The sequence below is a fragment of the Anomaloglossus baeobatrachus genome, chromosome 7, assembly GCF_048569485.1.
Source record: "Anomaloglossus baeobatrachus isolate aAnoBae1 chromosome 7, aAnoBae1.hap1, whole genome shotgun sequence".
NCBI lineage: Eukaryota > Metazoa > Chordata > Amphibia > Anura > Aromobatidae > Anomaloglossus > Anomaloglossus baeobatrachus.
Genome location: NC_134359.1, coordinates 249,001,903 through 249,025,285, shown reverse-complemented (window position 1 = coordinate 249,025,285; position 23,383 = coordinate 249,001,903). Strand labels below are relative to the sequence as shown.

Genomic DNA, 23,383 nt, shown 5'->3' with positions numbered 1-23,383 from the left:
CCCATACGGCTGCGAATGCTGGAGCAAACGACGCGCCGATAGCTTCATAGACAGATTTTAACCAAAGGTCCATCTGTCTGTCATTGGCATCTTTAAGTGAAGCGCCATCTTCCACTGCAACTATGGATCTAGCTGCAAGTTTGGAAATCGGGGGATCCACCTTTGGACACTGGGTCCAGCGCTTGACCACCTCAGGGGGGAAAGGATAACGTGTATCCTTAGAACGTTTAGAGAAACGCTTTTCTGGATGAGCATCGTGTTTCTGGATTGATTCTCTGAAGTCAGAGTGATCCAACAGAGCACTTAATTTACGCTTGGGATAGAGGAAACGAAATTTCTCCTGCTCTGCCGCTGCCTCTTCTGCTGAAGGGGTTGGGGGAGAAATATCTAACAGCCTATTGATGGCTGAGATAAGATCGTTTACCATGGCGTCCCCATCCGGGGTATCCAGATTGAGAGGGGTTCCAGGATTAGACTCCTGATCACTCTCTTCAGACACATCACAGGGAGACTGATTGCGCTGAGACCCTGAGCAGTGTGATGACGTTGAGGGTCTTTCCCAGCGAGCCCGCTTGGGGTGGCTGGGGCAATCATCTGAGTCATCATACTCATCCTGAGAGGCCGGGGACCCCCTTGCAGTCTGGATTAAATCCAACTGCGGAGGGTTAGAGGACATAGACCTCGCCGTGTCCATAGACTGAGCCCCAGGCATGGATTGCAAAGTTTCCAGGATTTTTGCCATAGTCACCGACATATTAACCGCAAAAACTGCAAAGTCTGACCCTGACACCGGGGCAGGACTTACAGGCGTCTCAGCCTGGGTCACTATCTCTCCTGACTCCGGCTGGCGAAGCAGCACCGGATCTGAGCATTGCACACAATGGGGGTCTTTGGAACCTGCTGGTAGAGCAGTCCCACAAGCAGCACACACAGTGCACACAGCCCTAGCCTTGGCAGCTTTGCGTCTTGTGGATGACATGCTGCTGCTTCCTCAGAGCGATCTGGGGTATTCAGCCAGGAAGCGACCTTACAGTGCAAGAAATCAATAAATCTCTATGTCCAGTGACACAATACACTAACATACACTGAGGCACTAGAGGGGCCAGCTGAAAAGCCGCTTACCGCCCGCTAAAGAGCGGGTGTGTGGTCTTCCAAAGCCCCTCAGTCTAGGTCTCCCAGAGCCTTGCGTCCTTCTTCCAGCCAGCCATGCATGTAATGGCTGCCGGCGTCCTGAGGGAAGAAGGGGGGCGGGCCCTGGGCGTTCCTGACCAAGAGCGGGAAGCCTGCTCCCTCTGTGCCTAGTGTGAGGGCTGGAGCATGTAAATCAGGCTCCAGCCCTCCTCGCTGCCGTGAAACAGCGTCTCTCCCCTACCCTGATTGACAGGGTGGGGGCGGGAACGATCGGAGCTGCCGGCGTCCTAGGCCCAAAAGCCGGGGACTAGAGTTATAAACGCCGCCGCCGTAAAAGCGCGGTCGGCGTATCCCCGGCGCACCACAAGTCACAGCAGCGCCGCCCGGTCCAGTGAGGGTCGGCGCTGCGTTCCCAGAACACAAAGTCCCCCAGATGACTGTAGGAACACCAGCTCAGTGTACGGTCCCCGGCGCACTACAACACCCAGCCAGCCCGGAGTGTGTCTGTGCCTGCCGGGGACACAGAGTACCTGTATGATGCAGGGCCCGGTCCCTGATGGTACTCCTGCTCCGTATCCATCAAGTTCTGATGGGTCTGTGGATGGAGCCCGGCGACAGAGCTTTGAGGCCGGCAGGATCCCACTTCCACAGAACCCCCAAGGGGATGTGGAAGGAAAAACAGCATGTCAGGCTCCAGCCCTGTACCAGCAATAGGTACCTCAACCTTACAACACCATCCAGGGGTGAGAAGGGAGCATGCTGGGGACACTATATGTGTCCTCTTTTCTTCCATCCGAACTAGTCAGCAGCTACTGCTGACTAAAATCTGTGCGGCTATGCATGGAATGTCTGACCTCCTTCGCACACAAAGCTAAAACTGGAGTACCCGTGATACCACGGGGGGGTATAGCCAGAGAGGGAGGGGCCTTGCACTTTTAGTGTAGTGCTTTGTGTGGCCTCCAGAGGGCAGTAGCTATACCCCAATCGTCTGGGTCTCCCAATAGAGCGCTGAAGAAAAAGAAATATTTTTATTAGAAATAAAACACAACACAATTAGTGACTCCATCTTTATTGAAATAAAGAACCCCCCTCCGCAGTAATCCTGGGTCAAGGGTCCCGCGCTGTCCAATCCGGATCCAATATCATCTGATCGGTTTGCTGGAAGGCAATGCGATCAGATGATGTCAGGTTAAAGGACATGAATCACACGACACAGCAGCTGATTGTATAAAAGCCGGTTATACAATCAGCTGATGCATCAGTGAAAAAAAAAAAAAAATACTCACTTGTGTGCTGATTACCAACAGCTCCTGGAGCGATCGGACGGGAGTCTGATCCCGTCAGATCGCTGCCGGTAATCAGCTGATGAAGTCTTCTGACGGCATCAGCTGATAACCAGCCGGGCGCTAAAAAGATGGCGTCACCGCGAAACTACGATCAGCTGATGCGTCAGGTGACCGCATCAGGTGATCAGCGCCAGGTCCTGCAGGCATCGGACATGCCCGGAGAGTCTGCACACAGCTGGAGCGGCGGTCCTGGGAGAGGAGCTGGGAGCGGACATGGTACCGGGAGACTGCAGACAGGTGAGTATGACGAAGGGAATTTTGTTACTTACCGTAAATTCCTTTTCTTCTAGCTCTTATTGGGAGACCCAGACGATTGGGGTATAGCTACTGCCCTCTGGAGGCCACACAAAGCACTACATCAAAAGTGCAAGGCCCCTCCCCCTCTGGCTATACCCCCCCCCGTGGTATCACGGGTTCTCCAGTTTTAGTGCCAAAGCAAGAAGGAGGAAGCCAATAACTGGTTTAAACAAATTAACTCCGAATAACATCGGAGAACTGAAAAACCGTTCAACATGAACAACATGTGTACCCGCAAACAACAAAAAAACATCCCGAAGGACAACAGGGCGGGTGCTGGGTCTCCCAATAAGAGCTAGAAGAAAAGGAATTTACGGTAAGTAACAAAATTCCCTTCTTCTTCAGCGCTCTATTGGGAGACCCAGACGATTGGGACGTCCAAAAGCTGTCCCTGGGTGGGTAAATAAATACCTCATGTTAGAGCTGCAAAACAGCCCTCCCCTACGGGGGTGTCACTGCCGCCTGCAGGACTCTTCTACCTAAGCTGGCATCCGCCGAAGCATAGGTATGCACCTGATAATGCTTGGTGAAAGTGTGCAGACTGGACCAGGTAGCTGCCTGGCACACCTGTTGAGCCGAAGCCTGGTGACGTAATGCCCAGGACGCACCCACGGCTCTGGTGGAGTGGGCTTTTAGCCCTGAAGGAACCGGAAGCCCCGCAGAACGGTAGGCCTCTAGAATTGGTTCTTTGATCCATCGAGCCAGGGTGGCTTTAGAAGCCTGCAACCCCTTGCGCGGACCAGCGACAAGGACGAAAAGTGCATCGGCACGGCGTATGGGCGCCGTGCGGGAAATGTAGATTCTGAGTGCTCTCACCAGATCTAGCAAACGTAAGGCCTTTTCATACCGGTGAACCGGATGAGGGCAAAAAGAAGGCAAGGAAATATCCTGATTAAGATGAAAAGAGGATACGACCTTAGGAAGAAACTCCGGAATGGGGCGCAGCACAACCTTGTCCTGGTGGAACACCAGGAAGGGAGCCTTAGATGACAGAGCTGCCAGCTCAGACACTCGCCGAAGCGATGTGATCGCAACAAGAAACGCCACTTTCTGCGACAGCCGAGAAAAGGAAACTTCCTTCAGAGGCTCGAAGGGCGGCTTCTGGAGAGCAACTAGTACCCTGTTCAGATCCCATGGATCTAACGGTCGCTTGTACGGGGGCACAATATGACAGACCCCCTGCAGGAACGTGCGCACCTTAGGAAGACGTGCTAGACGCTTCTGAAAAAACACGGATAGTGCCGAAACTTGCCCTTTAAGGGAGCTGAGCGACAAGCCCTTTTCTAACCCCGATTGCAGGAAGGAAAGAAACTTGGGCAATGCAAATGGCCAGGGAGACACTCCCTGAGCAGAGCACCAGGACAAGAAAATCTTCCACGTTCTGTGGTAGATCTTAGCCGAATTCGACTTTCTAGCTTGTCTCATTGTGGCAACGACTCCCTGAGATAATCCAGCAGATGCTAGGATCCAGGACTCAATGGCCACACAGTCAGGTTCAGGGCCGCAGAATTCTGATGGAAAAACGGCCCTTGGGACAGTAAGTCTGGTCGGTCTGGCAGTGACCACGGTCGACCGATCGTGAGATGCCACAGATCCGGATACCACGACCTCCTCGGCCAGTCTGGAGCGACGAGTATGACGCGGCTGCACTCGGATCTGATCTTGCGTAGCACTCTGGGCAAGAGCGCCAGAGGCGGAAACACGTATGGGAGCTGAAACTGCGACCAATCTTGAACCAAGGCGTCTGCCGCCAGAGCTCTTTGATCGCGCGACCTCGCCATGAATGCCGGGACCTTGTTGTTGTGCCGGGATGCCATTAGGTCGACGTCCGGCACTCCCCAGCGGCGACAGATTTCCTGAAACACGTCCGGGTGAAGGGACCATTCCCCTGCGTCCATGCCCTGGCGACTGAGGAAGTCTGCTTCCCAGTTTTCTACGCCTGGGATGTGAACCGCGGATATGGTGGATGCTCTGTCCTCCACCCACATTAGAATGCGCCGGACTTCTTGGAAGGCTTGCCGACTGCGCGTCCCTCCTTGGTGGTTGATGTATGCCACCGCTGTGGAGTTGTCCGATTGGATTCGGATCTGCTTTCCTTCCAGCCACTGTTGGAAGGCCAGTAGAGCAAGATACACTGCTCTGATCTCCAGAACATTGATCTGAAGGGTGGACTCCTGCGGAGTCCACGTCCCCTGAGCCCTGTGGTGGAGAAATACTGCTCCCCACCCTGACAGACTCGCATCTGTCGTGACTACTGCCCAGGATGGGGGCAGGAAGGATCTTCCCTGAGACAATGAGGTGGGAAGGAGCCACCATTGTAGAGAGTCTTTGGCCGTCTGGGAAAGCGAGACTTTCCTGTCCAGGGACGTTGACTTCCCGTCCCATTGGCGGAGAATGTCCCATTGAAGTGGGCGCAGATGAAACTGCGCAAAGGGAACTGCTTCCATGGCTGCCACCATCTTCCCTAGGAAATGCATGAGGCGCCGCAAGGGATGCAACTGGCCCTGCAGAAGAGATTGCACCCCTGTCTGTAGTGACCGCTGCTTGTCCAGCGGAAGCTTCACTATCGCTGCTAGAGTATGAAACTCCATGCCAAGATACGTTAGTGACTGAGTCGGTGATAGGATCGACTTTGGAAAGTTGATGATCCATCCGAAAGACTGTAGAGTCTCCAGCGTAGCATTCAGGCTGTGCTGACATGCCTCCTGAGAGGGAGCTTTGACCAATAAGTCGTCTAGGTAAGGGATCACCGAGTGTCCCTGAGAGTGCAAGACTGCTACCACCGCCGCCATGACCTTGGTGAAGACCCGTGGGGCTGTCGCCAGACCAAATGGAAGAGCTACGAACTGAAAATGGTCGTCTCCTATCACAAAACGTAGAAAACGTTGATGTTCTGTAGCAATTGGCACGTGGAGATAAGCATCTTTGATGTCTATTGAGGCAAGGAAGTCTCCTCTGGACATTGAGGCAATGACAGAGCGGAGGGTTTCCATCCGGAACCTCCTGGCGTGCACATGTTTGTTGAGCCGTTTTAGGTCCAGAACAGGACGGAACGAGCCGTCCTTTTTTGGAACCACAAAGAGATTGGAGTAAAACCCTTGCCCTTGTTCCTGAGGAGGGACTGGGATAACCACTCCTTCCGCTTTTAGGGAATCCACCGCCTGCAGCAGAGCATCTGCTCGGTCTGGACGTGGGGAGGTTCTGAAGAACCGAGCTGGAGGACGAGAATTGAACTCGATTCTGTACCCGCGAGACAAAATGTCCGTCACCCACCGGTCTTTGACCTGTGACATCCAAATGCCGGAAAAGCGGGAGAGCCTGCCCCCGACCGGCGATGCGGAGGGGGGGGGCTGGAAGTCATGAGGTAGCCGCTTTGGAAGCGGTACCTCCATTTGCTTTCTTGGGGCGTGTGTGAGTCCGCCACGAATCTGAGTTTCTTTGCGTCCTCTGAGTCCCTTTGGACGAGGTAAATGGTGTCTTGCCCGAACCTCGAAAGGACTGAAACCTCTGCTGCCACTTTTTCTGCTGAGGTTTGGATGTTCTGGGTTGTGGTAAAGAGGAGTCTTTACCCTTGGACTGCTTAATGATGTCAGCCAATGGCTCGCCAAACAGTCTATCTCTAGACAAAGGCAAACTGGTTAAACATTTTTTGGAACCAGCATCTGCTTTCCAGTCCTTTAACCACAAGGCTCTGCGCAAAACTACCGAATTGGCGGACGCCATTGAGGTGCGACTGGTAGATTCTAGGACCGCATTGATAGCGTAAGACGCAAACGCCGACATCTGCGTGGTAAGGTGCGCCACTTGCGGCACTGCTGGATGCATGATAGCATCCACTTTTGCTAAGCCAGCTGAAATAGCCTGGAGTGCCCATACGGCTGCGAATGCCGGAGCAAACGACGCGCCGATAGCTTCATAGACAGATTTTAACCAAAGGTCCATCTGTCTGTCATTGGCATCTTTAAGTGAAGCGCCATCCTCCACTGCAACTATGGATCTAGCTGCAAGTTTGGAAATCGGGGGGTCTACCTTTGGACACTGTGTCCAGCGCTTGACCACCTCAGGGGGGAAAGGGAAACGCGTATCTTTAGATCGTTTAGAGAAACGCCTTTCTGGGTGAGCGTCGTGCTTCTGGATTGATTCTCTGAAGTCAGAGTGATCTAACAAAGCACTCAATTTACGCTTGGGATAAAGGAAACGAAACTTTTCCTGCTCCGCAGCCGCCTCTTCTGCTGAAGGGGCTGGGGGAGAAATATCCAACAGCCTATTGATGGCTGAGATAAGGTCGTTTACCATGGCATCCCCATCCGGGGTATCCAGGTTGAGAGGGGTTCCAGGAGTGGATTCCTGATCACTCTCATCAGACACATCACAGGGAGACTGATTGCGCTGAGACCCTGAGCAGTGTGAAGACGTCGAGGGTCTTTCCCAGCGAGCTCGCTTAGGGTGGCTGGGGCCATCATCTGAGTCATAATCCTCGGCCTGTGAAGCCGGGGACCCCCCTGTGGGCTGGATACATTCCAAGTAAGGGGGACCTGAGGACAGAGGCCTCGCCGTGCCCAGAGACTGAGCCCCATGCATAGATTGCAAGGTTTCAAGGATTTTTGCCATAGATACAGACATATTATCTGCAAAAACTGCAAAGTCCGTCCCTGTCACCGGGGCAGAACTTACAAGCGTCTCAGCCTGGGTCGCTACCTCTCCCGACTCCGGCTGGCGAAGCAGCACCGGGTCGGAGCATTGCACACAATGGGGGTCATCGGAGCCTGCTGGTAGATTAGCCCCACATGCAGCACACGCAGTATACACAGCCCTTTTTGCCTTGGCCGCCTTGCGTTTTGAGGATGACATGTTGCTGCTTCCACAGAGCGATCTGGGATATGCAGCCAGAAGCGCACCTCACAGTGCAAGAAATACAATATCTATATATCTGTACCCAGTACACTGATACACAGTGAGGCACTAGAGGGACCAGCACAGAAAAATCGCTTACCGCCCGCTTAAAAAGCGGGTGTGTGGTCGCCAGATAGCCCCTAGTCCAGGTCTCCCAGAGCCTTGCGTCCTTCCTCCAGCCAGGCATGCATGTAATGGCTGCCGGCGTCTCGAGAGAGGAAGGGGGGCGGGCCCTGGGCGTTCCTGGCCAAGAGCGGGAAGCCTGCTTCCCTCTGTGCCAAGTGAGAGGGCTGGAGCATGTAAATCAGGCTCCAGCCCTCGTCGCTGCTAGCGAACAGCGTCTCTCCCCTACCCTGAATGACAGGGTGGGGGCGGGAACGAAACGGAGCTGCCGGCGTCCTAGGCCCAAAAAGCCGGGGACTAAATTTATAACCGCCGCCGCCGTAAAAGCGCGGACGGCGGATCCCCGGCGCACCACAAGTCACAGCAGCGCCGCCCGGTCCAGAGGGGGTCGGCGCTGCGTTCCCAAACACAAACAATCCCCCAGTAATCTGTAGGGACACCAACTCCACGTTGCGGTCCCCGGCGCACTACAACACCCAGCCAGCCCGGAGTGTGTCTGTGCCTGCCGGGGACACAGAGTACCTGTATGATGCAGGGCCTGTCCCTGATCGTACTCCTGCTCCGTCTCCATCAGGTTCTAATGGGTCTGTGGATGGAGCCCGGCATCAGAGCTGAGAGGCCGGCAGGATCCCACTTCCACAGAGCCCTACAAGGGGATGTGGAAGGAAAACAGCATGTCAGGCTCCAGCCCTGTACCAGCAATAGGTACCTCAACCTTACAACACCATCCAGGGGTGAGAAGGGAGCATGCTGGGGACACTATATGTGTCCTCTTTTCTTCCATCCGAAACAGTCAGCAGCTACTGCTGACTAAAATCTGTGGAGCTATGCATGGAATGTCTGACCTCCTTCGCACACAAAGCTAAAACTGGAGAACCCGTGATACCACGGGGGGGGGTATAGCCAGAGGGGGAGGGGCCTTGCACTTTTGATGTAGTGCTTTGTGTGGCCTCCAGAGGGCAGTAGCTATACCCCAATCGTCTGGGTCTCCCAATAGAGCGCTGAAGAAATTTTTTTTTTCTATTGTTCACTTTTGATTTAGCAGCTGCCTCCATCTCCTGCCCGTACATTGCGCCGCACGGGAGCTGACATGGCACCGGACGGGAGATGGAAGCGGCGGTGACGGTACCGGGAGGATTCACGCTTCTGTGTTTAATGACAGAAGGAATCCTCTTCCTGTACACGTCACTTTACTACCCACCCCTTACGTTTATAGCTGTGTTTTTAGTCATAGAAACGCACTAAAACACAGCTATATTTGCAAATTGTGTTTTTCATTGCGTTTTTGAACATCTCATTCAACTCAATGGGTGGAAAACGCAGTGAAAAAACACAAAAGAAGGGAATTTTGTTACTTACCGTAAATTCCTTTTCTTCTAGCTCCTATTGGGAGACCCAGACGATTGACGATTGGGTGTATAGCACTGCCTCCGGAGGCCACACAAAGCATTACACTAAAAAGTGTAAGGCCCCTCCCCTTCTGGCTATACACCCCCCGTGGGATCACGGGCTGCTCAGTTTTAGTGCCAAAGCAAGAAGGAGGAAAGCCAATAACTGGTTTAAACAAATTCACTCCGAAGCAACGTCGGAGAACTGCAAACCGTTCAACATGAACAACATGTGTACCCGAAAAAAACAAAAATCCCGAAGGACAACAGGGCGGGTGCTGGGTCTCCCAATAGGAGCTAGAAGAAAAGGAATTTACGGTAAGTAACAAAATTCCCTTCTTCTTCGGCGCTCCATTGGGAGACCCAGACGATTGGGACGTCCAAAAGCAGTCCCTGGGTGGGTAAAGAAATACCTCATGTTAGAGCTGCAAAGACAGCCCTCCCCTACGGGGAGGCAACTGCCGCCTGCAGGACTCTTCTACCTAGGCTGGCATCCGCCGAAGCATAGGTATGCACCTGATAATGTTTGGTGAAAGTGTGCAGACTCGACCAGGTAGCTGCCTGGCACACCTGTTGAGCCGTAGCCTGGTGTCGTAAAGCCCAGGACGCACCCACGGCTCTGGTTGAGTGGGCCTTCAGCCCTGACGGAACTGGAAGCCCCGCAGAACGGTAGGCTTCAAGAATTGGTTCTTTGATCCATCGAGCAAGGGTGGCTTTGGAAGCCTGCGACCCTTTGCGCTTACCAGCGACAAGGACAAAGAGTGCATCCGAGCGGCGCATGGGTGCCGTGCGGGAAATGTAGATTCTGAGTGCTCTCACCAGATCTAACAAATGCAAATCCTTTTCATACCGATGAACTGGATGAGGACAAAAGGAAGGCAAGGAGATATCCTGATTAAGATGAAAAGAGGATACTACCTTAGGGAGAAACTCCTGAATGGGGCGCAGCACTACCTTGTCCTGGTGGAACACCAGGAAGGGAGCCTTGGATGACAGCGCTGCTAGCTCAGACACTCTCCGAAGAGACGTGACCGCTACCAGAAAGGCCACTTTCTGTGAGAGTCGCGAAAGTGAAACATCCTTCAGAGGCTCGAAGGGCGGCTTTTGGAGAGCAACTAGTACCCTGTTTAGATCCCATGGATCTAATGGCCGCCTGTACGGAGGGACGATATGACAAACGCCCTGCAGGAACGTACGCACTTTAGAAAGTCGTGCTAGACGCTTCTGAAAAAACACGGATAGTGCCGAGACTTGCCCTTTAAGGGAGCCGAGCGACAAGCCCTTTTCCAACCCAGCTTGCAGGAAGGAAAGAAGATTAGGTAACTGGAAAGGCCAGGGGGATACTCCTTGTGCAGAGCACCAGGATAAGAAAATCCTCCACGTTCTATGGTAGATCTTAGCAGACGTGGACTTCCTAGCCTGTCTCATGGTGGCAACAACCCCTTGGGATAATCCTGAAGACGCTAGGATCCAGGATTCAATGGCCACACAGTCAGGTTCAGGGCCGCAGAATTCCGATGGAAAAACGGCCCTTGGGACAGTAAGTCTGGTCGGTCTGGTAGTGCCCACGGTTGGCCGACCGTGAGATGCCACAGATCCGGATACCACGCCCTCCTCGGCCAGTCTGGGGCGACGAGTATGACGCGGCTGCAATCGGATCTGATCTTGCGTAGCACTCTGGGCAAGAGTGCCAGAGGTGGAAACACATAAGGGAGCCGGAACTGCGACCAATCTTGCACTAGGGCGTCTGCCGCCAGAGCTCTTTGATCGCGAGACCGCGCCATGAAGGCCGGAACTTTGTTGTTGTGCCGAGACGCCATTAGGTCGACGTCCGGCACCCCCCAGCGGTGACAGATTTCCTGAAACACGTCCGGGTGAAGGGACCATTCCCCTGCGTCCATGCCCTGGCGACTGAGGAAGTCTGCTTCCCAGTTTTCTACGCCCGGGATGTGAACTGCGGATATGGTGGATGCTCTGTCCTCCACCCACATCAGGATCCGCCGGACTTCCTGGAAGGCTTGCCGGCTGCGTGTCCCACCTTGGTGGTTGATGTATGCCACCGCTGTGGAGTTGTCCTACTGAATTCGGATCTGCCTTCCTTCCAGCCACTGCTGGAAAGCTAGTAGGGCAAGATACACTGCTCTGATTTCCAGAACATTGATCTGAAGGGTGGACTCCTGCTGAGTCCACGTACCCTGAGCCCTGTGGTGGAGAAAAACTGCTCCCCACCCTGACAGACTCGCGTCTGTCGTGACCACCGCCCAGGATGGTGGTAGGAAGGATCTTCCCTGTGATAATGAGGTGGGAAGAAGCCACCACTGCAGAGAGTCCTTGGCCGTCTGGGAAAGGGAGACTTTCCTGTCCAGGGATGTTGACTTCCCGTCCCATTGGCGGAGAATGTCCCATTGAAGTGGGCGCAGATGAAACTGCGCAAACGGAACTGCCTCCATTGCCGCCACCATCTTCCCTAGGAAGTGCATGAGGCGTCTTAAGGAGTGCGACTGACTTTGAAGGAGAGCCTGCACCCCAGTCTGTAGTGACCGCTGCTTGTCCAGCGGAAGCTTCACTATCGCTGAGAGAGTATGAAACTCCATGCCAAGATACGTTAGTGATTGGGTCGGTGCCAGATTTGACTTTGAGAAGTTGATGACCCACCCGAACGTCTGGAGAGTCTCCAGTGCAACATTCAGGCTGATTTGGCATGCCTCTTGAGAGGGTGCTTTGACAAGTAGATCGTCCAAGTAAGGGATCACAGAGTGTCCCTGAGAGTGCAAGACTGCTACCACTGCCGCCATGACCTTGGTGAACACCCGTGGGGCTGTCGCCAGACCAAATGGCAGAGCTACGAACTGAAGATGGTCGTCTCCTATCACGAAGCGTAGAAAGCGTTGGTGCTCTGTAGCAATCGGCACGTGGAGATAAGCATCTTTGATGTCTATTGATGCTAGGAAATCTCCTTGAGACATTGAGGCAATGACTGAGCGGAGGGATTCCATCCGGAACCGCCTGGCGTTCACATGCTTGTTGAGCAGTTTTAGGTCCAGAACAGGACGGAATGAGCCGTCCTTTTTTGGCACCACAAAGAGATTGGAGTAAAAACCTTGTCCTTGTTCCCGAAGAGGAACAGGGACCACCACTCCTTCTGCTCTTAGAGAATCCACCGCCTGCAGAAGGGCATCTGCTCGGTCGGGATGTGGGGAAGTTCTGAAGAACCGAGGCGGAGGACGAGAACTGAACTCTATCCTGTACCCGTGAGACAAAATGTCTGTTACCCACCGGTCCTTGACCTGTGGCAGCCAAATGTCGCAAAAGCGGGAGAGCCTGCCACCGACCGAGGATGCGGAGGGAGGAGGCCGAAAGTCATGAGGCAGCCGCCTTGGAAGCGGTTCCTCCGGTTGCTTTCTTGGGGCGTGAGTGAGCCCGCCAGGAATCAGAGCTCCTTTGCTCTTTCTGAGTCCCTTTGGACGAGGAGAATTGGGGCTTGCCCGAGCCTCGAAAGGACCGAAACTTCGACTGCCACTTCCTCTATTGAGGTTTGCTTGATCTGGGCTGGGGTAAGGAAGAGTCCTTACCTTTGGACTGTTTAATGATTTCCGCCAATTGCTCACCAAACAGTCTGTCTCCAGATAATGGCAAGCTGGTTAAACATTTTTTAGAAGCAGAATCTGCTTTCCATTCTTTTAACCACAAGGCTCTGCGCAAAACCACAGAGTTGGCGGATGCCATTGAGGTACGGCTCGTAGAGTCCAGTACCGCATTGATAGCGTAGGTCGCAAACGCAGACATTTGCGTAGTTAAGGACGCCACTTGCGGCACTGCTGGACGTATGAGAGAGTCCACCTGTGCCAGACCAGCTGAAATAGCTTGGAGCGCCCACACGGCCGCGAATGCTGGAGCAAACGACGCGCCGATAGCTTCATAGACAGATTTCAACCAAAGGTCCATCTGTCTGTCATTGGCATCTTTAAGTGAAGCCCCATCCTCCACTGCAACTATGGATCTAGCTGCAAGCCTGGATATTGGGGGGTCCACTTTTGGACACTGGGTCCAGCGTTTGACCACGTCAGGGGGAAAGGGATAACGTGTATCCTTAAGACGTTTGGAGAAACGCTTGTCCGGATAAGCATGGTGTTTCTGGATTGATTCTCTGAAGTCAGAGTGGTCCAGAAAAGTACTCAATTTACGCTTGGGATACAGGAAATGGAATTTCTCCTGCTGGGCAGCTGCCTCCTCTGCTGAAGGGGCTGGGGGAGAAATATCCAACAGCCTATTGATGGCCGCTATAAGGTCATTTACCATTGCGTCACCATCTGGCGTATCCAGATTGAGTGCGGTGTCAGGACTAGACTCCTGATCACCCACCTCTGTGTCATCATATAGAGACCCTTCTCGCTGAGACCCTGACCCGCGTGATGACGTGGAGGGTCTCTCCCAGCGAGCTCGCTTAGGCGGCCTGGGACTGTCATCTGAGTCAGAGCCTTCAGCCTGTGATGCATGGGACCCCCCTGAAGTACGGATTAGTTCCAACTGAGGGGGACCGGGGAGCATAGACACAGCAGTGTCCATGGTCTGAGCAACCGGCCTGGACTGCAAGGTCTCCAGGATTTTTGTCATAGTCACAGACATTTTATCAGCAAAGACTGCAAATTCTGTCCCCGTCACCGGGGCAGGGTTCACAGGCGTCCCTGCCTGGGCCACTACCACCATAGGCTCTGGCTGACGAAGTGCCACTGGGACTGAACATTGCACACAATGGGAGTCGTTGGAGCCTGCCGGTAGATTAGCCCCACATGCTGTACAAGCAGTGTATGCAGCCTGTGCCTTGGCACCCTTGCGTTTTGTGGATGACATGTTGTTGTCTCCTCAGAGCAATATAGGGTATACAGCCAAGAAGCGACCGTGCAGTGCAGTATATATATATATATATATCTGGTACAGGAAAAAGTACACCAATATAACACTGTGGCACTAGTGGGGCCAGCACTGATGTGCTGCTTACCGCCCGCTAAACGCGGGTGTGTGGTCGCCAGAAATCCCTAGTCTGGGTCTCCCAGAGCCTGTGTCCGTCCTCCAGCCAGACTGCATGCAGGAATGGCTGCCGGCGTCCTGTGGAGGGGGGGCGGGCCCTGGGCGTGTGCAGACAAAGTGCGGGAAACCTGCGTCCCACTGTGTCCAGTGAGAGGGCTGGAGCATGTAAATAAGGCTCCAGCCCTCGGCGCTGACGATTGCACAGCGTCTGTCCCCTTCCCTGATTGACAGGGTGGGGGCGGGAACGAAGCGGAGCTAGGCCGCAAAAGCCGGGGACTAGATTTGTAAGCGCCGCCGTCGTAAAAGCACGGTCGGCGCTAAGTCCCCGGCGCACTACAAGTCCCAGCCGCGCCGCCGCTCCCAGAGCGGCCGGCGCGGTAGTTCCCAACACATAAAGTCACTCAGCTAAGCTGCAGTGACTGTAACCCCAGCGCGCAGCGCTACTGTCCCCGGCGCACTAGCACACCCAGCAAGTCTGGCGTGTGCGTGCCTGTCCATACGGGGACACAGAGTACCTGAAAGTTGCAGGGCCTTGTCCCTGAACGGTACCCAGCTCCGTATCCAGCAGGTTCTCTGGGTCTGTGGATGGAGCCCGGCCTCAGGCTTGGGGGCCGGTAAGATCCCACTTCCTCAGAGCCCCTCAGGGGGATGGGGAAGGAAAGCAGCATGTGGGCTCCAGCCTCTGTACCCGCAATGGGTACCTCAACCTTACAAACCGCAAGTGGGGTGAGAAGGGAGCATGCTGGGGGCCCTATATGGGCCCTCTTTTCTTCCATCCGATATAGTCAGCAGCTACTGCTGACTAAACAGTGGAGCTATGCGTGGATGTCTGACCTCCTTCGCACAAAGCTTGAAAACTGAGCAGCCCGTGATCCCACGGGGGGTGTATAGCCAGAAGGGGAGGGGCCTTACACTTTTTAGTGTAATGCTTTGTGTGGCCTCCGGAGGCAGTGCTATACACCCAATCGTCAATCGTCTGGGTCTCCCAATGGAGCGCCGAAGAAATAATTGACATGCTGCGTTTTTGGGGGCACCGCAAAAACGCAGCTGAAAAAAATGCTGTGTGCAGATAGCAAAAATGAAAACTCAGACTTTGCTGGGGAAGCAAAGTCATGCAGTTTTCTGAGCAAAAACGCACCCGAAAAACGTGCAAAAACGCCACGAAAAACGCACTGTGTGAACTTACCCTTAGTTGGTGACATGCAGCACCGCAGGTGACAGAGCAGAGCAAGTTGGTGACATGCTCTGCTCTGACACATAGTGTGCTGCATGTCACTGTATCCACTCTGGGACTTGTTGTGCAGGTGACCGGATGATACATGTCACTAACTTGCTCCACTCTGTGACTTCTGCTGCATTGTTCCAACTGTATACACTCTCACCTGAACAAGTCTCAGAGTGGGGCAGTTAGTGACATGTATCATCCGGTCACCTGCACAACAAGTCCCAGAGTGGATACAGTGACATGCAGCACACTATGTGTCAGAGCAGAGCATGTCACTGTCTCCACTCTGGGACTTGTTGTGCAGGTGACCGGATGCTACATGTCACTACCTGTCTCCACTCTGGGACTTGTTGTGCAGGTGACCGGATGCTACATGTCACTAACTGTCTCCACTATGGGACTTGTTGTGCAGGTGACCAGATGCTACATGTCACTAACTGTCTCCACTATGGGACTTGTTGTGCAGGTGACCGGATGCTACATGTCACTAACTGTCTCCACTCTGGGACTTGTGCAGGTGACCGGATGATACATGTCAATAACTGCCCCACTGAGACTTGTGCAGGTGAGAGTGTATACAGTTGGTACTTTTTTTTTTCCTTGGTTTCTCTTAGTCTCATGGCCAGTGTGAACATGGTCTCACAAGTTCCATGTATACCATCTCATACTCCGGCTCACTTTTTTGTTTTTATACAGTTGGTACTATGCAGCAGAAGGTCACAGAGTGGAGACAGTGACATGTAGCATCCGGTCACCTGCACAAGTCCCAGAGTGGAGACAGTGACATGCTCTGCTCTGACACAGTGTGCTGCATGTCACTAACTGTATGCACTCTGGGACTTGTTGTGCAGGTGAGAGTGTATACAGTTGGTACTATGCAGCAGAAGTCAGAGTGGGGCAGTTAGTGACATGTATCATCCGGTCACCTGCACAACAAGTCCCAGAGTGGAGACAGATAGTGACATGCAGCACACTGTGTCAGAGCAGAGCATGTCACTGTCTCCACTCTGGGACTTGTGCAGGTGACAGAGTGGAGCAGATTGGTCCCATGCAGCGTCCGGTCACCTGTGCTGCTGGTAGGAGTATATGATCACACTGCCGACACCACCCGCTCTCCTGACAGCTGAGCACAGTGGGCGGGTGGACAGTGTGATCACATACTTGCGTGACAGGGGGAATTTCAGTGGAGGAACCCCCCCCCTGTACTCCACACTGGAGCCCATACCTCCCACAGCTGACGGATGGTAAGCGGCGCGCTCAGCCTTCACCGCCCCACACTGGCGTCCTCCGGATCCTCCCCTCGATGCTGGGCTGTGACGAGCGGTAGTCACCGCCCACAGCCCAGTCAATCAGTGTGAGTGGCGCCGGCATCCTCTGACATACCCGTCCAGTTTGAGAGCCCGGAAATGCCGGGACGTCAGAGGATGCTGGCGGCCACAGCTCCAGGGGGGTCATGTGACAGGCACTGAGCGTGCAGGATAGCGCCGCTCAGTGCCAGAACTGGAAATACAAGCCAATGGAGAAGATGCATACAATGGTAAGTGACACTCATTGGGAAAATAAAAAAAATGGGTGAACCACCCCTTTAAATTTACACTTTGTCCTATCAAACCAAAATTGATGTATTAGAAATATATCCACCGAAAATAAAGGATGTAAAAGAGATTCCCTAAAAAAGGATCAGACATGTTGGGTTTCAGCATGCCCGATCCTTTGCTCTGCTGTCAGGCACATCTGACTGCGTCTTGCCTCTCTCATGATGGGGATGTGTGTTTGTGGATGATGGGGGTGGGGAGGTACACTATCTTTTTGGTATGCACAGCTTTATTGGTTGCCACGTCAGACATACGGTCTCTTATATACGTGCCATTTCACAATCCAGACCAAACAGAGGGCTGCTGTTCGTAGGTTCCCCCGTGCAGTTGGTGCGGATGTAATTTTCTGTGTTGGGTGATCCTGAAAATAATAAAAGGGAAAAAAACATTAAATTATGTGCTGTAATAATATGTAAAAATAAAGTTAGAAAAATGTAAAAACTAAGTTAAAAAAACCCTCACATTATCCTGATTTGCACAGAAAGAGGCACGACACTTACACATCTCAAATACGGCAGCCGCTGTATATAGGATCCTGCGCTGTAGCTGCCTCCTGCTGTGATTGGGCACCCTGCGCTGTAGCTGCCTCCTGCTGTGACTTGGGCACCCCCTGCGCTGCGGCAGGAGACCGGCGCCATTCTTATAAAGCCCGTAAATATTCTATGAGCTTCACTTCCCCGTGACCGCTCAGTGTTCACAGCGTGCGGTGACAGGAGGAGACTGGACTCCTGTGTGACTGGAGTACAGAGTGCAGCAGTGTCATCATCACAACGCTGTGCTCTAAACACTGACTCCGCTCTGCTATATCACTGTACAACCTCTGCAGGAGGCTACACTGACATAGCACTGACTCCCATAGAAGTGCAGGAGCAGTGTAACATTACACCACTGTGCCAAGGTCACATATTACACCACTGCCCCCATAGAAGTGGACGGAACAAAGTCACATATTACACCACTGCTCCCATAGAAATGGGCAGAGAAGTGTCACACATTACACTACTGCCCCCACAGAAGTGTATGGAGTGGTGTCACATATTACACTACTGCCCCCATAGAAGTGTATGGAGTGGTGTCACACATTACACCACTGCTTTCATAGAAGGGGATGGAGCAGGGTCACACCTTACACCACTGCTCTCAAAAGTGAACGGAGCGGGGGGTCACACATTACACCACTGCTTCCATAGAAATGGACAGAGAAGTGTCACACATTACACTACTTCCCCCATAGAAGTGTATGGAGTGGTGTCACATATTACACCACTGCTTCCATAGAAGTTGATGGAGCAGGGTCACAGGTTACACCACTGCTTCCATAGAAGTGGATGGAGTGCTGTCTCACATTACACCACTGCTCCCGTAGAAGTGCAAGAGCAGGGTCACAGATTGCACTATTGATCCCATAGATGTGGATGGAACACTGTCTCATATTAGAGCACTGCTCCCATATAAGTGAACAAAATAGGGTCACACATTACACTAGTGCTCCCATAGAAGTGGATGGAGCGCTGTCACACATTATTGTACATAGATTAGATACTGCTTACCTAATCCCATCATGTGATACACTCCTATTCTAATGACCAGGACATGAGGACAGCACCCGCCGATCATAGACACGTCTCAGGTGTGGGGCTGTAATGCCATGGGCTTCTCACATGGAAGTGCTCAATGCCAGAATATAACACACCATCTAAACCATGTCTATTCCACCCCATCTATGTCATGTAGCTGCATTTTTATTGCTTATGTTAGTAGCCGAGCCACTGCCTTTATGTCTGAGACCTGCCAAATCTGCAGTAACTTTCCCGGACGCGGCTCTCCCAGTGTGTATTACTCTACTTACGTGTCTGAATAATCTCCTGAGAGAACGGAAGTGTGAATAATACTGGTAGAAATGATGCTGAGCAAGATCCTGAAGCACGACCACCAAGACTCCTCGAAGACGCTTCTGATGATGGACGGTGCACCAGCTACAGAGGACACACAGAAAATGGCATCAAAGAGAGTCAAGAGCCGATGTATTCCCGGCATGTGGCTCCTCATCCTCTAGTTACTGATTGATGGATTCTTGAATACAAATGTACATAATGTAGTTGCTAAAATGAGGTCCTCAAAAAAACCACTACGACACAATGTGGATATTATGAGGACTTTCAGCTGCGCTCTGTTACGTTTTTTGCTTTGAGGCTCCTCCCACTCTTCGAAAAAATCCATTCCAGTCACCTCAGTACCAAATGTACATAATGTAGTGGCTAAAATGAGATCCTCAAAAAATCCATTACGAGACAATGTGTGAAATTATAAGCACTTTCTCGGCTGCGCTCTGTTACGTTTTTCGCCGTGAGGCTCCTCCCACTCTTCAAAAAACTGAATTTCAGTCACCTCAGTACCAAACTGTACAGAATGAAGGCTACAGAGAGATCCTCAAAAAATCCACTCTGATCCAATATGGTAAGTTATGAAGACTGTCAGCTGCGCGGTTCCGTTTTTCCTTGTGAGGCTCCGCCCACTCTTTCAATGTCAGTCCTGCGGCCACGACTCGTGGAAATACGGTAAAATTAAAATTCCAGCAAAACTGAACAATCAGCGCTGTGTGGAATTATTTATATTGTAAAAAGCAATAATAAAATGTAAGCTATAATAATGAAAATAAAAATTTGCCCTTTGGAAAAAATAAATATAACAGTTTAATAAATAAAACCATGAAATCATTCCAATTATAAATCTGATTCCAGCCCCCGCTGTAGAAACTGAACTGTGCTGTATGGAGAAAAGATCACAGAGATCATCAAAAAATCCACTCTGATCTAGCCACCTCACTGGTGAAGCAGCGAGAACGGAGTGGATAAAATGAGGTGACCAAAAACATGTGACTACAGCGAGGCCTCAAGAAATCAACTCTGATCTAGTCACTTCAGTAGTGAGCCGGCTAGATCAGAGTGGAAAAAATGAGGACCACAAAAAACCCACTCTGATCTAGACACTTCAGCAGTGAGCCGGCTAGATCAGAGTGGAAAAAATGAGGCCTCAAAAAATCAACTCCGATATAGCCGGCTCACTACTGAAGCAGCTAGATCAGAGGAGCACAAAAAATCAACTCTGAACTAGACGCAACCGCAGCAGCAGGGGTCATCACAGTAATCCTGGCAGGAGGATGTCACAAGCAGAGCTGTGAGGGATCACAGGGGTGGGGGGTGGCATCGGACGAGGGGGGGGGTGGAATCGGACGATGAGGGGGAGCGGAGGACAGCAGAAGGGAGCATATCTTACCTGGCAGCGCAGTGATCGGTGGCGGCAGATCCTGGCAGCGAGTTGATCAAGATGGCGCCGGCAGCAGGGGACCTCCGTCTTCACCCTCTACTACGGTCAGGAGGATGAAGCTGAAGGGGGAGGGCACCCACCGGTCACATCGCTCCTCCACATCTGATTGGAGGGATAGCGTCACATGGACGCTAGCTCCAATCAGATGGGGGGGGGGGCATTACACGGAGCTCTCCCAGCTCCAGCCAATGGCAGATGATATTGCATCATCAGCCATGGCTGGAATGTAGTATTTCACCAAGTTTCATTGGTGAAATATTACAGTCAATCTGATTGAATGTGAAAGTGAAAGTGACACTTTCAACAGCCAATCAGAGCAATCTTAGCTATGGCTGGATTGTAGTATTTCACCAAGTTTCATTGGTGAAATATTACAGTCAATCTGATTGAATGTGAAAGTGAAAGTGACACTTTCAACAGCCAATCAGAGCGATCTTAGCCACGGGGGGGGGCAAAGCACCCCCCCCCCACCGGTCACCAACGCTGCAGGAACGGAAACCCGCCATGACGCATACGGTGCGTCAAAGGTCGGGAAGGCACAAACTTTCATGACGCATATAGTGCGTCAAGGGTCGGGAAGGGGTTAATGACAGTACAGTGCCCAGAAATCATGAAGCTCAGTGCAACAACTGTGATCTAGTCATCTCTGTACTGAGCAGTGGTGTAACTAGAGTTCGATGGGCCCCAGTGCAAAATTAGGACCTGCCCCTGCAGTGAGGGCTGGAGCATGCTTTGCATACTCCACTCCCCTCACTGTGCACTGTGAGGCACCAGTTCCCGCACTTTCTAAGGGTCACGCCCACGGCTCCCTCCTCTCTCAGGACGCCGGCAGCCGTGCCATTACACACTCAGCATCGCTGAGTGTGTTTATGTAGGGAGACTACCGCGCTGACCGCCGCCGCCATGTTTTGACACTGAGGCGCGGCTGGGACTTGTAGTGCGCCGGGGACTTCCGCGCGGCCGCGCTTTTACGGCGGCCGCGTTTATTACTCGAGTCCCCGGCTTTTTGCGGCCTAGTCTTTCTTCCTCCCGCCCACAGCCCTGACAAGCAGGGGAAGGGCGGGACGCTGCACAGGATGAGCAGCACTCAATCAATCTCTCAATCAACCCCAAATACTCATAAATATCAAAGCTTAATATTTTTGGAATTTGGAGTGGGGTTTTTTAGATTTGGCTATCTTAGGAGGATATCTGTTTGTGCAGGTAACTATTACTGTGCAGGATTATTAGGCAACTTAATAAAAACCAAATATATTCCCATCTCACTTGTTTATTTTTACCAGGTAAACCAATATAAGTGCAGAAAATTTAGAAATAAACATTTCTGACATGCAAAAACAAACCCCAAAAAATTAGTGCCCAATATAGCCCCCTTTCTTTCTGATGACACTCAACAGCCTACCATCCATACAGTGTGTCAGTTGCTTGATCTGTTTACGATCCACAATGCGTGCAGCAGCCACCACAGCCTCCAGACACTGTTCCGAGAGGTGTACTGTTTTCCCTCCCTGTAGATCTCACATTTATGAGGGACCACAGGTTCTCTATGGGGTTCAGATCAGGTGAACAAGGGGGCCATGTCATTATTTTTTCATCTTTTAGAACTTTACTGGCCAGCCACGCTGTGGAATAGTTGGATGCATGTGATGGAGCATTGTCCTGCATGAAACTCATGTTTTTCTTGAACAATACCGACTTCTTCCTGTACCACTGCTTGAAGAAGTTGTCTTCCAGAAACTGGCAGTAGGTCTGGGAGTTGAGCTTCACTCCATCCTCAACCCGAAAAGGTCCCACAAGTTCATCTTTGATGATCCCAGCCCATACCAGTACCCCACCTCCACCTTGCTGGCGTCTGAGTCGGAGTGGAGCTCTCTGCCCTTTACTGATCCAGCCTCTGGCCCATCCATCTGGCCCATCAAGAGTCACTCTCATTTTATCAGTCCATAAAACCTTTGAAAAATCATTAAGATATTTCTTGACCCAGTCTTGACGTTTTATCTTATGTTTCTTGTTCAGAGGTGGTGGTTTTTCAGCCTTCCTTACCTTGGCCATGTCCCTGAGTATGGCTCACCTTGTGCTTTTTGATACTCCAGTAACGTTGCAGCTCTGAAATATGGCCAAACTTGTGGCAAATGGCATCTTGGCAGCTTCACGCTTGATTTTCCTCAATTCATGGGCAGTTATTTTGCACCTTTTTTGTTTTTTGCCCCACACGCTTCTTGCGACCCTGTTGGCTATTTGCCATGAAACACTTGATTGTTCGGTGATCACGCTTCAAAAGTTTGGCAATTTCAAGACTGCTGCATCCCTCTGCAAGACATCTCACAATTTTTGACTTTTCAGAGCCCGTCAAAATCTCTATTTTGGTCCATTTTGTCAAAGGAAAGGAAGTTGCCTAATAATTAAGCACACCTTATATAGGGTGTTGATGTCATTACACCACACTCTCCTCATTACAGAGATGCACCTGATTTACTTAATTGGTAGTTGGCTCTCAAGCCTATACAGCTTGGAGTAGGATAACGTGTATACAAAGTATCATGTGATCAAAATACTAATTTGCCTAATAATTCTGCACACAGTGTATTGTATTATTCACCCCATAGTCCTTAGTGTATTCTAATGCAGCCCTATGGTCCATGTATAAGGTAACGCCATTAGTCCTCATATAATGCAGCCCCCATAATCCTATATGTATTATAACGCATCCCCATAGTGCTTCATATTGTATTATGCAGCCCTATAATCCTCCATATATAATGCACCCCTATAATCCATGTATAAGGTAACTCTATTAGTCCTCCATATAATGCAACCTCCTAAGTCCTATATGTATTATAATGCACCCCATAGTTCCTTCATATTGGATTATGCAGCTCCATAGTCCTCCATGTATAAGGGATACTTCATATAGTATTATGCACCCCTTATATTCCTCCATATAGTATTATGCACCCCTTATATTCCTTCATATAGTATAATACACCCCTTATATTCCTCCATATAGTAGTATGCACCCCTTATATTCCT

At 51.7% G+C, this 23,383-nt stretch overlaps 2 protein-coding genes across 4 annotated transcripts in view; one reads left to right on the top strand and one right to left on the bottom strand.

Moving 5' to 3' along the window:
• The window catches only part of LOC142246135 (RNA exonuclease 5-like), an 86,127-nt gene extending 65,739 nt beyond the window's left edge, over positions 1–20,388 (bottom strand). For 2 of the 3 annotated variants that reach the window (XM_075319156.1, XM_075319155.1), the window contains exons 1-3: positions 20,303–20,388; positions 18,876–19,002; positions 17,299–17,387 (exon numbers count right to left, since the gene is read on the bottom strand). The gene's annotated coding sequence lies outside the window, so the exon portion shown is untranslated. The remainder of the gene's footprint in view (positions 1–17,298; positions 17,388–18,875; positions 19,003–20,302) is intronic. The other variant, XM_075319158.1, reaches the window with a different exon arrangement.
• LOC142246685 (ERI1 exoribonuclease 2-like) overlaps positions 18,927–23,383 on the top strand; it is a 26,360-nt gene continuing 21,903 nt past the window's right edge. The window contains 1 exon segment of the mRNA XM_075319751.1: positions 18,927–19,050. Coding sequence (XP_075175866.1) covers positions 18,927–19,050 — 124 coding nt within the window.